Source organism: Lithobates pipiens, unplaced genomic scaffold, assembly GCF_037356315.1.
Source record: "Lithobates pipiens isolate NorthernLeopardFrog02 unplaced genomic scaffold, aLitPip1_a1.2 Scaffold_18, whole genome shotgun sequence".
In the NCBI taxonomy this organism is placed as follows: Eukaryota; Metazoa; Chordata; class Amphibia; order Anura; family Ranidae; genus Lithobates; species Lithobates pipiens.
The window spans coordinates 432907245-432923531 of NW_027507758.1; the positions used below are offsets into that span (position 1 = coordinate 432907245).

Sequence of the window (16287 nt, forward strand, 5' to 3'; positions counted from 1 at the left end):
GAGGGTTTTCGAGCATGAACGGCCTTTTTAAGGTCATACCACAACATCTCAATAGGATTCAGGTCAGGACTTTGGCTAGGCCACTCCAAAGTCTTCATTTTGTTTTTCTTCAGCCATTCGGTGGTGGACTTGCTGGTGTGTTTAGGATCATTATCCTGCTGCAGAACCCAAGTTCGTTTCAGGTTGAGTACACGGACAGATGGTCGGACATTCTCCTTCAGGTTCTCTTGGTAGACAGCAGAATTCATAGTTCCTTTTATCACGGCAAGTCTTCCAGGTCCTGAAGCAGCAAAACAGCCCCAGACCATCACACTACCACCACCATATTTTACTGTTGGTATAATGTTCTTTTTATGAAATGCAGTGTTCCTTCTACACCAGATATACTTGGACACACACCTTCCAAAGAGTTCCACTTTTGTCTCATCGGTCCACAGAATGTTGTCCCAAAAGTCTTGGGGATCATCAAGATGTGTTGTGGAGAAATTGAGACGAGCTTTGATGTTCTTTTTGCTCAGCAGTGGTTTTCTCCTTGGAACTCTGCCATGCAGGCCATTTTTGCCCAGTCTTTTCCTGATGGTGGAGGCATGAACGCTGACCTTAACTGAGGCAAGTGAGGCCTGCAGTTCCTTGGACGTTGTTGTGGGGTCTTTTGTGACCTCTTGGATGCGTCGTCGCTGCGCTCTTGGGGTAATTTTTGGCGGCCGGCCACTCCTGGGAAGGTTCACCACTGTTCCATGTCTTCGCCATTTGTGGATAATGGCTCTCACTGTGGTTTGCTGGATTCCCAAAGCTTTGGAAATGGCTTTATAACCCTTTCCAGACTGATAGATCTCAATTACTTTCTTTCTCAATTGTTCCTGAATTTCTTTGGGTCTCGGCATGATGTGTAGCTTTTAAGGATCTTCTGCTGGACCTTACTGTGTCAAGCAGCTCCTATTTAAGTGATGCCTTGATTGTGAACAGGTGTGGCAATAATCAGGCCTGGGTGTGGCTAGAGAAATTGAACTCAGGTGTGGACAACCACAGTTCTAGTATGTTTTAACAAGGGGGGCAATCACTTTTTCACACAGGGCCATGATGGTTTGGATTTTTTTTCACCTTTAATAATAAACACCTTCATTTACAAATTGCATTTTGTGTTTACTTGTGCTGTCCTTGACTATTGTTTAAATTGGTTTGATGTTCCGAAACACTTAAGTGTGACAAACATGCAAAGGAACAGGAAATGAGGAAGGGGGCAAACACTTTTTCACACCACTGTATTTTACCACCTGTATCTCCTATTTTTTTTTTTTTATTATCAAATAGAAACTAACCTAAAAAATCATTACAACTTTAGCTGTATATTTCTTGCCATTACCATGATGACATACAAAAAACCCAAAGTAAATTCTCTTACTCCTGCTATTTGTGGCAATATCATATATGTATTTTATTTATTGTTTGTACCCATAGTAGAGTCCTAAAACAATAGTCTGCATTTTGTTAAATTTTTTTGTTTATCCTACCAAAAATGCACTGGCACTAAATAAAAAAAAGTTTCCTTTTAATGAGAGTAAGGGGATGGGCTTTAATGAGTGATCACTGTGATAGCCAATCACAGGCTATTATGACAATCATGCGAGACCAGGCCAGACTTTGTTGATAGCGACAGCTTAGTCACTGTGTTGGGAGCATGCTACGGAGCATGCCTCCAGCACTAAATGCCTCTGAAATAGACCCACCTCTATCCCCCACATATGTGTGTGTGACGTAGACGTCACAGGATTTATTTTATTGAATATAAAACCTTAACTGTAAACATAAGAACATAATCTAACTAGTGAGTTTTTTTTTTGTTTTTTATCTATATATTGCTATACTGGACCGATGGGGCGATTGCACTTCTTGGAAAAAGCCTCCTTGCTGAGATCTTGTGTTGTGCTAAGCAGGAACACGAATATGTCTTCCTCCAGTCAGAGCAACCCCCCACAGTAAGCAAGCAACTACTAGGGACACATTTAACCCAATGATCGCCCCGATGTTAAGCCCTTCCCTGCCAGTGTCATTAGTATAGTAACAGTGCATAAAAAAAAGTGTCAAGAGTGTCAGGTGTCTGATTTGTCCACCACAATGTCACAGCCCCACTAAAAATCACTGATCGCTGCCATTACTAGTAAAAAAAAAAAAAAATGAAAAGGCCGTAAAAATATTCCATTGTTTGTAGACGCAATAACTTTTGCGCAAACCAATCAATACATGCTCATTGGGATTTTTTTTTTTTACCAAAAATATGTAGCAGAATACATATTGGCCTAATTCGATGAAGAAATTAGATTTTTTTTTTTTTTAAATGTATTGGATGTGTTTTATAGCAGAAACTAAGAATTTTTTTTTCTCAAAATTGTCGCTCTTTTTTTGTTTCTAGCGCAAAAAATTTAAACCACAGATGTTATCAAATACCACCAAAAGAAAGCTCTATTTGTGTGGAGAAAAAAAGAACATCAATTGTATTTGGGTACATTGTCGCATGACTGTAAAATTGTAAAGGCAGTGCCGTAAAAAAAAGTGGCCTGGTCCTTAAGGGGGTAAAACCTTCTGGGGCTACTTAGTGGTGAAAAGCCCATTGCCTAGCTTTGTGTTTCTTTATTTTAAAAAGGTCCCCCTCCAGTAAAGTATTAATAAGTTAAGAAGAAGAAGTTAAGAAGAGGCTTTGGCTTTTACAGATAACTCATGTAAATGTTCACTTTAGTACTGTTATCTTGAATTACTACTTACAGGAAAAGGGAGAGATTTATCAAGGCATTTGATTCTGAATTTAGTGCCTATTCAATACAAAGATTAGTGACTCAGAGTTCAACATAACTGTTGCACAACTGTTGGGTTATTTTGTTATATAAAAGCTGGGGAATCTAGCTACTACATTCCTTTATACATGCATAAAAAATGTATCATCTGCTATGTGTTAGTATTAAAAAGATCAATATTAGGTCTGTTAAGACATGGTTTAGGCTGGTTTAGCTCAGTTTCTGACCATTAGAGAATGGACATCTGCTACTAGTAAATTTGTCTCAAATGTTGCCATGGATGAAGATACAGTGTAGAATAATATTATTATTATCCTGCAGTGTAGAACTAGACACAGAATTTACAACCAGGTGTCAATGAGAGACTTCCAAAGTTGTTACAGGCCTAGTAACTGACTTGTAACCATACATGTTCTGCTAAATAAATGAACACAAGAATTAGCAAACACAACTTAAAGTGGATCTAAAGGCTAAAGTTTTTTTTTTTAACTTAATGCATCCCCTGCATTAAAGTAAATAAACCTTCCATGATTAGCTCCCCCAAACCCCCTCGCCCTCCACTAAATACTTACCTGAGCCTTATCTCAATCCAGCGTTGCTCTTTCTCTCCCCCTCCTCACAGGCTCTGAAACAGCAGTGGGAACGATTGGCTCCTGCTGCTGTAAATCAATTCCAGTAAGGAGGGAGCAGTGGTGGGGCTGAATCGCGCAATGTGTGTTTATAAACCACAACATCTGTTCCTCCCATGTCAAGTGGCTTGCTATGAGGGCAGACACAGAAGAGGAGGAGCAGACAGCACTGGAAGAGAACTCCGGAAGAAGAGGTTCAGGGCCACTTGCTGCAAAACCATTGCAGAGAGCAGGTAAGTATAACATGTTTGTTATTTTATTTTTTAAAATTGCCTTTAACGCTTTTAATATTTACAGATCATCTTATTGTGTATGCTGTTTTAATTAGAATTATTACATGCATTTATTCTAGGAAAGAAAGCATCATTCGAGAAGAACCAGCACTTTATGTCCAAGATACACACCAGGTCTCTAGTCATAGTGGCGCAGAAGAGAAGAATATAGAAGTAGACATTCAAACTGATGGTAATCAGACTGGACAGAATGACACTGCTCCTGAAACAGTCTGTCTACATAATGATATCAGAGTATCCAATGAAGACAGTAAGGACATGGCATTTAACAGGTAATCACCATCTCTTGTATTAAGAGAGGTATGGACTCCAGAGAGAGAGATATCATTTTTCCCCTGTTCAAATCATTAGTAAGACCTCACCTGGAATATGCAGTTTTGGGCACCAGTTCTCAAAAAGGATATCGGGGAACTGAAAAAAGTGCAGAGAAGGGCAACCAAACTGATAAGAGGCATGAAGGAACTCAGCTATGAGGAAAGATTAGAGGAACTGAATTTATTCACTCTTGAGAAGAGGAGAATAAGGGGGGATATGATCAATATGTTCAAATATATTAGGGGTCCATATAGTGAACTTGGTGTTGAGTTGTTCTCTGTACGGTCAACCCAGAGGACAAGGGGGCACTCTTTACGTCTAGAGGAAAAGAGATTTCATCTTCAAGTACGGAAAGGTTTCTTCACAGTTAGAGCTGTGAAAATGTGGAATAGACTCCCGCCAGAGGTGGTTCTGGCCAGCTCAGTAGATTGCTTTAAGAAAGGCCTGGATACTTTCCTGAATGTACATAATATAACTGGGTACTAACATAGGTAAAGTTGATCCAGGGAAAATCCGATCGCCTCTTGGGGGATCAGGAAGGAATTTTTTCCCCCTGCTGTAGCAAATTGGAGCATGCTCTGCTGGTTTTTTTTTCGCCTTCCTCAGGATCAATTGTGGGCATAAAATTGGGTATTTGGATTGTACGATTATTTTTTATTTTATTTATTTGTTTTTAAGGTTGAACTGGATGGACTTGTGTCTTTTTTCAACCTGACTAACTATGTAACTATGTAACTATGTCCATTTGTCATTTTCATTTTATGGTCTGAGCCTGGGTTTCACACTTGTGCATCACAGACATCACATGTGATTGGCACGGTGCCAATCGCATGTGACATCTGTGCAATGGAAATTCAGCCATACAGCTGTATTTGCAGGAAAATAGTGCAGTGACTTTTTGAAAGACGCAAAAAACATTGTCCTGAGTTAGAGTTTGTGGCTTCCTTTAAAAGGGTATTTGATATTCCCGCACACTCTGCTTCTGCTGCCGAGTGCCTCATGTCCATCAGAGTGTGAGAACTGTTGCCATTGAATTCTGTACTCTGGCAGCAGAGGTTATGTGGAACATGAGACCCTCTTGGCTGCTTTTTCTCATGCTCTCATGCTCTTTCAGATACCATCAAAGATGAGATAGCAGCCCAAGATATACCCACTGAGGGAGAGATTGTGCCTTTATTGTGACCAGGAAGGTCACTTTTTGAAGTCTTGTCCTACTCATCCAGGGAACATCCAAACCTTGAGGTCCTGTAATGGACAGACCTTAGGTGGCATTGTTTTGTCCCCAGTTATCCAGGAGGATAAGCCCCCGGTTCCGGTTACCCTTTCTTGGTCTGAGCCGTCTGTCGAGATACAGGTTTTAATCAACTCTGGGGCTGCAGGCCTGTTCATTGATGCTGCCTTTGTATCTAAGCACTCATTGAGACTCTTGACGTGAGACCTCTACAGCTTGCCCATGTGACTCATGAGACTGCTCCATTGTCCATGGCTGTAGGGGCTCTTCACCATGAGATAATCCAATTACAAGTTATTTCTTCCCCTAAGTTTTCACTGGTTATCCTTGGTTACAGAGGCACAACCCCTCTTTTGATTAGCTTCGTGCAAAGGTTATCTCCTGGTCACCACAATGCAGCAAGACATGTTTCCGGAATGTGGCTAAGGTCCTATGCACCTCTTCACTCTCCTCCCTGCTGGAGGAGTACAGCGCTTTTAGTGATGTCTTTGACAAAGGTCAAGCTGGTAGTGTGCCTCCACACCAGGCGTATGATTGCACAATTGACCTTCAGCCTGGTCCCATACCCCCTCGTGGCCGGGTTTACCCTTTGTCAGTCTTGGAGGATGAGGCTATGGAGGAGTATGTTGCAGGCGCGCTTTCTCAAGGATTCATCTGCAAGTCCCCGTCCCCTGCTGATGTGGTTTCTTCTTTGTGAAGAAGAGTGGTGAACTGAGACCTTGTATTGATTATAGGGGTCTAAATCCTTTCACGATTAAGAATGCTTATCCAATTCTGTTGATTATGGAGTTATTTGACCCCCTCAAGGGAGCAACAGTTTTCACAAAGCTTGATTTGAGAGGAGCATACAATCTTGTGAGGTTTAAGAAGGGCGGCGTATGGAAAACTGAATTTAATACCAGAACAGGCCATTATGAGTACCTAGTAATGCCATTTGGCCTTTGCAACGCTCCAGCAGTTTTCCAGGAATTTATTATCAATGTCCTCTGAGATTTGTTGCAGCTATGTGTGGTGGTTTATCTTGACGATATCCTATTTTTTTTTCCACATCCCTAGAGAGCCACCACACAGATGTCTGTCATGTGCTTCAGAAGCTGAGACAGAACAAACTCTTTTGTGAATTGGAGTTCCATCATGAACAGGTTCAATTCCTGGGTTATATAATTTTCACTTCCGGTTTTTCGATGGACCGAGAAACTTTCAGCAGTCCTACAGTGGCCCTGACCCATGGGTATACATCCTCTGCAATGTTTTCTTGGCTTTGCCAATTATTATTGGAAGTTTATTTGTAACTTCTTGTCTCTGGTCAAGCCCCAGACTAATATGACCAGAAAGGACGGTAACCCACAGAGTTGGTCTCCGGAGTCCATTAAGGCCTTTAAGAGTCTCAAGGCTGCCTTTGTTTCTGCTCCTGTGTTTGTACATCCTGATCCTACGTTACCCTTTATCCATGAAGTTGATGCTTCGGAGACTGAAGTTGGCACCCTTCTGTCTCAAAATCCTACCTCTGAGAGCACTATGCATCTATGTGGCTATTTTTGCAAGAAATTGTCACCTGCACAATGCATTTACGAGATTGGAAACAGAGTTGTTAGCGATCATATTAACCCTTAAAGAATGGAGGCATCTCCTCAAAGGTACCACTGTGCCGGTTTTCATTCTTGCTGACCATAGGAATCTCACATTCTTGTTTGAGGCTAAATGCCTCTCTCCCAGAAGGGTACGATGGGCTCTTTTCTTGTCAAGTTTCAATTATATTGTCTCATTCTTACCCGCTACTAAGAATGTAAGGGCTGACGTTTTGTCACAACAATTTTCCTTCACTTCCAAGATGGAATCAGTTCCTGTTCCTGTGATTCCCCTGATCGTATTCTGGCTACAGTTCGCACCAGTCTCACTTCTCCTTTGGGTGACAAAATTCTTGCTGCTCAGGTCCATGTTCCTCCTGAGAAACCTTGTGACCACTGCTTTGTCCCTGAGAATCTCTGTACTGCCGTGCTCTAGACTTACCATTCTCTCGAGGCTGCTGGCCACCCAAGGAAGAATCAACTCTTTTGGGCCATTTCCCAACAATTCTGGTGGCTTAGTCTAGGTGCTGATGTAGCTGCCTTTGTAGCTGCTTGTTCTGTGTGTGCTCAGAGTAAGACACCACAACACTTTCCAGTGGGCCTTGTACCCAATGGACCCACCTGTCCATTGATTTCATTGTGGAGTTACGCAACTCTCAGGGCAACACAGTTATCCTTATGATGATTGATTGGTTCTCGAAGATGTCTCATTGTATTCCACTTAAAAATTTGCCCACTGGCTTCCAATTTTGCTAGGGAGATCTTTTGCTTACATGGGCTTTTCAAGGCCATCGTCTCGGACAGGGGTAGTCAGTTTGTGTCGCGGTTGTCGCCAGCCTTTTGTGCACAGTTGGGAATTCAGCTTTCTTTCTCCTCTGCCTATCACCCGCAGTCTAAAGGGGCCGTAGAATGAACCAACCAGTCATTGGGGCAGTTTCTACATTGCTATATTTCTGACCATCATAACAACTGGTCAGGTCTTTTACCTTGGGCGGAGTTTGCTCACAATAATGCCTTGAATTTTGTTTGCCAATTGTCCCCATTTATGGCAAACTATGGTTTCCAACTATCCATGCTACCTGACTCATTTGTTCTGCAGAGCATTCCTGCATTAGAGGAACATTTCCAAGATCTTCATGCCACTTGGGTACAAGTCCAGGAGGCCTTGCAACATGCCAATGATGGGTACAGATTCCATGCTGAATGCAGAAGCCTGTGCCTTCCTATCAGGTTGGGGACAGGGTCTAGCTGTTATCTCGCTACCTCTGACTCCTTGTTCCCTAACTGAAGTTGGTTCCTCGGTTTATTGGGCCTTTCCGTATTCTCTGCGGGATTAATCCAGTGGCTTATTCTTTAGACCTTCTTTCCAATATGCGCATCTCAAATGTATTCCATGTCTCCTTATTAAAACTTTTGGTCTGCAACCACTTCACCACCTCGGTGCCACATCCACACCCAGTAGAAGTTGAGAACCATGAGGAGTATGAAGTACAGTCCATTGTTAATTCCTGTAGGTTCTGTGAGTGCATACAGTACCTGGTTCATTGGAAAAGGTTTAGTCCAGAGGAAAGCTCTTGGGTCTCCTCCTCTAACATGCATGCCCCTGTCCTCCTCCGTGCTTTCCATCAATGTTTTCACCTCAAACCTAGTGGTCCTCTGAGGGGGAGGGGTCATTGAGGAGGGGGTACTGTCAGGGCTGGGCTCAGCCCTTCCTTCTCAGAGCAGGCCGCTCAGCTGTTGGTTAATTGCCTCGCCTCGGTCAACACATCCAGAGACTCTCTCCTGTGTACATGTTGAAGACTCACTTGGCTGACGTCCCTTCTGGTTCCTGATCCTGCTTACTGTACCACTATGCTGATTCTCCGGTTCCCTAATTTCCTGGCCTGTCCTGAATTATGCAGATCTGTCTGGCAGTCTGGCATGTCCTGGCTTGTATGACTATGCGTTCCGGTTACCAAACTCTGGCTATCATTTGACTACATTGTTCTGTTTACCTTTTTCTATTATTATTAACTCCTTCCCGTAGAGCGTATGCAGATGTGCTTACTCGGCTTCCGGGGGGTATACCGGGATGATGCCCGCACCTGCAGGCATCATCCCCGTACTGTTTTTTCCAGTGGGCAATTGGCTATCCAGCCATAACAACTGATGCGGCTAAAAGCCGCTCGGCTGTTATGCCGGAGGAGCGGGAGGGGACGTGCCCCCCTCCCGCAGCCTCCCGCCACTGTTACCGGTGCTCCCGCTCGATCGGGAGCACCGATTCCACATCCGATGCCTCCGGCTGCTGGGGAGGAACTGGAATGAAGCCATAATCGGCTTCGTTCCAGTATCCTAATAGTAAACACGGAAGTGACGTCATGACGTCACTTCCCGTTTACTCGGCTGCCAATGGCGCTGGTTTTAAAAAAATATACGGTATTCAGAATCGCTGTTTTCGGCGATCTGAATACATTAAAGTGTAAAGGAGGGATGGGGGGTCTTTTCCATAAAGAGTACCTGTCACCACCTATTACTGTCACAAGGGATGTTTACATTCCTTGTGACAGCAATAAAAGTGATCTTTTTTTTTTTTTTTTAAGCAATTTAGTCATTTTAAAATCAAATTTTTTTTTTTAAAGAGCCCGCCGTCCCCGCGAGCTCGCAAAGCAAAGAAAACGCATACGGAAGTCGCGCCTGCATATGTAAACGGTGTTCAAATCACACATGTGAGGTATCGCCGCGATCGTCAGAGTGAGAGCAATAATTCCAGCACTAGATCTCCTCTGCAACGCTAACCTGGTAACCGTAAAAATAATTTAAAACGTTGCCTATTGAGATTTTTAGGTACCGTACTTTGTCGTCAATCCACGAGTGCGTGCAATTATAAAGTGTGACATGTTTGGTATCTATTTACTCGGCATAACATTATCTTTCACATTATGCAAAAAAATTGGGCTAGTTTTACTGTTTTTTTTTTTTTTTATTCGTGAAAGTGTCCCTTTTCCCAAAAAGTTGCGTTTAAAACACAGCTGCGCAAATACCGTGTGACATAAAATATTGCAACAATCGCCGTTTTATTCTCTGGAGTCTCTGCTAAAAAAATATATATAATGTTTGGGGGTTCCAAGTAATTTTCTAGCAAAAAATATGGATTTTATTGTAAACACCAAATGCCAAAAATAGGCTTAGTCATGAAAGGGTTAAACAAGTGTGATTTTTAACTGCACTGCTGTCTCGGTCTGATTCATGGTTTCTGACAAACAGCTAGTGCTTAGACCCTGTGCCTCGGGTGAGCCTGTGTCCCCTGCAAAAGGAACCTGCTTGTGCATTATCCTGCTGGTTTCTGTGTGAACCTTTACTGCTATAACTATTGGCCTCCGAGCTTGACCCCTGAACTTGACACTACCATCTAATCTTCTAGGCCTGTGCCCTTTCTGCCCTACCCCTCTGCCACCTTCAATCTCCCTTGTATACAGTCCAGATCTGCCTGCTAGGTTTTCTGATAAGAGAGACTAAGGTACTAGTTGGCTGCTTGTGTTGTGCATGACTGTTTGCTTGAGATGAGCATTAGTCACAACAACATAAGCCTGCAACAACACACACCAGCTACTACTCTAGTTTCTGCCCTCAGAGTAGCAGGCTTGTGGGTCTGGGCCCAGTTTTCTGATAGAGGCTAGAGTACTAGCTAGTGAGTGTTGGTGGTTTATGTTTTTGTAAACAAAGACATTCATCTTCAGCGTGCTGTAATTCGCAAACATACAACCTGCCAGTTGGTACTCCAGGCTCTCTCTTGTGAAGTAACTTGAGGCCCCTGCAGAATGAATAAATCTTGCTGACCTCTCACATGCTTCAAGATCCTGTCATCTGGCAGCTTTCAGAGAAGGTAATGGGCCTTTTCTGGCTCTTTTCTGTGTGTGCTGTCTGTTGGAGAGGGTGGGTGCACTCTTGACCACACTAGCTCAAAAATACGGCATGGATCTGAACGGTACCAATTGCTATGTGTACTGGGCCCCTTGGGTTATTTACCAAGCATTTTTAACTGCTGGTGCCTATTTTTTTTTTTGTACAATAACTTTTTATACAATTTCTATTTTTTCTTTAAACGTACATGAGGTTTTGTATTTCACATACAATCATAAACGTTTTACAACATGTATACATCGAATTGGACATAAACAACATCTGCTTCTCTTTTATAATGGCAATAACACATTTACACTTCCCCCTAATTGGAGGCAGTACACTATTGTTAGTGTACTATTTCTATGTTGAATCTAAAACAGTGAAATAAGAGTGATGTTTCTGATCCCATACAAGTATGTGGTTGCCTTTTGCATTCATTGATACGTTAATGCATTAGCAATTTCTTCATAGGTTATGTTTAGGTACACTAAAATAATAGAGAGTGGAACATACTGCAAACATTGCATTTACATTTGTATTATTAAAATTATTTGCTAATATTTAACTTTATAAGCACAAAGTTACAAAAATACTTCCTGGTATTTCACAGTATGTTGGGGAACTGTGAAAACACTTTAATGTCTCGAATTGAGGAAAATTGTGCAATGTTATGGTTAAACAGTATAAAGGATGTAAAAATTACACTTTTGTCCTATATGAATAGGCCTCCTATCTCATATATTGATCTACACATCACACAGGTTTGCTTTAGAGCACCATAGATTCCCTAGATTCCTTGTTCTGCAAATACCAACCTGCTTTCCTGGCCTCACTGAGATGGGAGGTGTTTGGGCTTGGCTTTAGATCAAGAGAGCTGATTAATATTTGCAGAGCAGATCACCTTGGGATTTGGAGTAACAAGTGGGTGAGAAAATCTTTAGAAAGTTGGATTAGGTATTTAGCAAAAACAGGCGATAACAAAAGAAAACGCATGCATACCTAGATTGGACAGCGTTGGAGAAGGGCATACTCACAGGGTAAGTGGGGTAGTGGCATAAGCTTACTCACTTTACTTCCGCTTTAAAGAAACATAACAGAGCAGACAGGCTTAAATGGACCATAAGTGTCTATTTTAGTTACTTTAATAATGAACACAGATTTGCTTCATGCATTTTAAAAATATTATGACTTTATTTCTAGTAAAAACGTTGTTTCCAGAAGGTATATTCCTAGCACTTATCAAAAAGGGACCTAGCTGAAACCACCTCCTAAAATTGCAGTAAAAGCAAATGATTCAGTTGCATACATTTGCAAATATATGTGGTACTTGCCCACAACTATCAAGGTGCCTCTGGAAATGTGGTCTTAATGTAATATGCAGTATAACCCACACTGGGAAATGACTGAGAGCAAAGCTTGCAAGAAGATTATGCCAGAGTGAGTGCCTGTAAAGTTCTGTCGATCAGAGCTACTAAAGAAATCTGCAGACATCTTGTAGGTAAATCCCTAAAAAAAAAAAAAAAAAAAAAAAAAATGCACGAGAGGTGCAAGCTAACACAATCAAGTTATAATCAGGAAATGTGCATTAGAAGATATTGGGTTCCTTTCACAGAACCAGATCGCATGTGGTATTTATTTTTCCCAAATACCGAATGGGATCCTGCAGTATTTACTGCATAAAGCAAAAATTCTTGGTAAATACTGCATAAAACAGGAGTGAAAAGTCTATTCACAAAGAAATAAAAATGCATGTGGTAAACAAGTAGAATCCTTTACAACTAGTAAATAACATGAGTCATCTGATAAGTCATAAGCGACTGATGAGTTCCCCGCTGACAGCTGAATTAAAAAAAATGCATAGGATGAAAAATTAAGAAAAAATAAAAAAAACAATGTGGACTCCCCCTCCAATTCCTACCATGCCTTTCGGGTCTAGTATGGATTTTGAAGGGAACCCACATGCCAAAATGTTTTTAAAAAATGGCGTGGGGTCCCGCCGCTAACAGCTGATGACTTATTGGTTGTTAAGGATGTGGCGGCCGCTTGCTCCTTTTCAACCATGACAATTACAGGTTGTTAAGAAAACCGGTGGCTGACCGCCCGATCCTTAACAATCCACTATTTGCAGTCCGTGATAAGGATGCCAGCTGCTGCAGGTGGTAAATTACTGCAGGCTTTCACTGCTAAAACACTGGTAGTAAAAAGAAAAAACTAATAACTATAACCTAAACGCACCCAGTGAGCAGCAGCTCAAATCGCTATACGGCGACACACACAAATTAACAAATATAAGGAGCTGCGCTAAAAAAATTTTTTGTATATAATGTGAATAATTGTGATCACCACAAATATTTTTTGATACTAATCTGGTCAAAATAAGAAGTGCACACAATATCGAATAAAAAAAATGTGAATGACAAAAAACACATAAGAAAACACAATCTAAATTACAGATATCGTAATGAAATAAATATCACAAATGTGCTCAAAAATAAATAAATAGATAAATAAGGAAATACATTTATGAAATTACAATAAATAAATAATAATTAATAAATAAAAATTATTAATTTGATATGAATAATTGATATAAAAAAGTATAAAATTATTAGTCCATAATGTCCCATCAAGAACTGAAGGAATTCATGCAAAGTAATCAACAGGAACTCAGTGTGGAATCAAACAGAACACCGCTTGAAAAAGTGCTTTGAAGTATAGAAGATGCCACCACCAATGATAACTCTGGCCGCTTACCAGAACCTTAGGTCCCTATTATATGGGACCTAAAAACACATGGATTAATCCTCAGGATTGACACTGAGGATGGCAGACAGGAAATCTCTCACCCCCAGCAGCGGGATATCAAAAAGCGATAAACAGTTCCATATAAGAAAAGAAAAATGCTCGCATAGCGTAAAACCTTTATAATTTATTAGCATAATACATAGATGTAAACTCACATTATCCGTATAGAAAGCCAGCCGGCTCTCGACTACCGCCCGTCAGTTCCGGGACTGGTGTAGAACGCGGTGCTGTCAGCACGCCGTTCCTCCCGACTGGCACTGCAAGGACGGGGTCACGTGGTTATCCAGATAATGTGAGTTTACATCTATGTATTATGCTAACAAATTATAAAGGTTTTACTCTATGCGAGCATTTCTCTTTTCTTACTTTTTTATATCAATTATTAATATCAAATTAATCATTTTTAATTATTATTTATTTATTGTAATTTCATCAATTATTTCCTTATTTATCGATTTATTTATTTTTGAGCACATTTATGATATTTATTTCATTACGATATCTGGAATTTAGATTGTGTGTTTTCTTATGTGTTTTTTGTCATTCACATTTTTTTTATTCAATATTGTGTGCACTGCTAAAACTTAAAATAACTCATGCAGTATTTTAGTAGGGTTTTTAGTGAAAAACACTGTGCAGTATCTTACTACATTCTCAGATGCCGTAAGATACCGCTTTGTGAATGGAGCCCATTTATTTCAAGCTAAAAAAAAATTGCATAAACAACCTAATTTAAATTTGAATCCACCAATAAAGGATTTTTAACTCCAAGGTGAAGTCTATTGTATATCACTTAAAGATTCTGGCAGCAATATTTTCATCTGTCATTGTTCTAATTTGATTGACAGATCATGCCCAAGCAATTTTCTTTTACACTGTGCTTTTATTACTCCATGTGACTTCATTACCAAGTTTGTAAAATCTTTTTTGCAGTGGTAGTTGCTGGAAGCAGGGATTAGCAGGGTGCTTTAGATCTTATGGATGTGGTCATGCCTCTACCAAACTACATTTCCCAAAAGCCTACACATAATATGGGCAGGATCTCCTGGGAGTTAAAAGAGAAGTTCGGGAATAGAAAAAAAATAAACATGCATACACACCTTTGTGGACTGGATGCAGCGTCTCCTGCCACCTCTAAGACCAAGAACCAAGTAGTGCACTCCTGTGATCCATAGGAGTAGTAGGGCCAAAAGATCTTTGGCCCTACCTTTCCTTTAATCAGCAGTATTGTTTTTATGGGAAATAAAATGCATTGTATACATGAGGAGAGTGACAGAAGTAGTGTTGTCAGCCTACAACAGAAAATTGGGAGCTCACCAGGCATTTATCTGTACTTGCAGCATTTTTAAAGCAAAACAATAACAAATTAATGAGGAAATGTGCATGTTTTGCAAAGATTTACATTTTTTTACTTTAAACCCTGCTTCTATAATCATAATTCAAAGCTGTTTTAGTTATGTGAAGCCACATACCACTAATAAAATGCCTCTTTTGAAATGAAAAGCTGTTTGGGCACATTTTGTTGATGCTATTTAATGTTTATCAAACGTTACCTTAAAATCACTTTTGCTCTTGTTTTTGTCTCAGGTCAAAAAATGTGGCATTGAATTCATCAAGCACAAAATGTTTGAATTTGGATAGTGGTCAAGACCCTGAAAATTCAGACATTGTTGGTTTAATGTCTTCTTCACATATGTTTCTACGTCAAGACAATGAGAGATTACCATCTGGCTCCAACATTGATGAATCCCAAATGGGAAAAACTTCAGAATTAGTTCAATTTAAACACTGTATTGAGACAAAAAGTGAACTGGAGCCAGAATATATTGAAAGCCAAAAAAGGATAATTAAGGAACTTCATAAGGAACATGATACACTTTTTCAACATTTGAAGGATAATATAAATGATTTAAAAATCTATGTTACTGAAATGGGGAAGAAAATTCCTGTGCCTGACCAATGTGTCATTGAAGGTAAGTAATATTGCCCTTTTATTTTAAATATCTTGATAAGCAAATAATGAGGAACATTTATGATGTGGGATGCACACTGAAATATTATCTTCCCTTTGCCTTTTTCGGAAAAAAGATCCAGATTTCCTATCAACAAAGTTCATGATTGTCTATAAAAATAAGCTTCATTGTCCTTGCTTGTGGGCTTAAACTCTGCAAAAATAAAGTCAGGTTTGTGAACCAAGCTTACACTGCCATAAACTCATCTAACAATAAAGACAACATCCTTTCATACAATCACAGTCACAACATAAACCCTACCATATATGCAGTGCTCCCAGTGGGTTCTCCATAGAGCAGTGATGAAAACACAGGCCTGGTTTAATTTGCAATTTTTTCACAAATCTTGCTCAAAAATCAGTCAAGTCACACTATGCAGTAAACCCCAGTGAAGTCTGTGGGGAGAATCTTGTTTTTCAATTCAGGCTAATAAGCAAGCTTGTTTTAAACAAAAGGCTTGGGAAGTTGAGCACCACCATGGAAGATGAGTAACAATGACACTGGTTTAAAAAAGACACTGTGCAGTAGGAAAAGGGTCTTTTTATATAGCTTTTAGGGAGACATAAAAAAATACAAATCCTTCAAATTACAGCTTGGGGCATACCTCAAAGCTTGTGTGTGGTGTTAAGGAACAGGGTACCATTGAAACCCACCATTGCAGCCCACAGTATAGCATAGTATCTCACCCTACATAGGACTGACTTCTCTCCATAACAATTCCAACATACTGATACTATGGTTTCTTTAAGCCCACCCTTTTATA

At 40.4% G+C, this 16287-nt stretch overlaps 1 protein-coding gene across 4 annotated transcripts in view; it reads left to right on the plus strand.

Moving 5' to 3' along the window:
• Positions 1–16287, plus strand: part of VEPH1 (ventricular zone expressed PH domain containing 1) — a 554211-nt gene that overhangs the window by 286044 nt on the left and 251880 nt on the right. For all 4 annotated transcript variants that reach the window (XM_077488095.1, XM_077488092.1, XM_077488094.1 and 1 more), the window contains exons 8-9: positions 3771–3983; positions 15100–15485. In XM_077488095.1, the coding sequence (XP_077344221.1) occupies positions 3771–3983; positions 15100–15485 (599 nt within the window). The remainder of the gene's footprint in view (positions 1–3770; positions 3984–15099; positions 15486–16287) is intronic.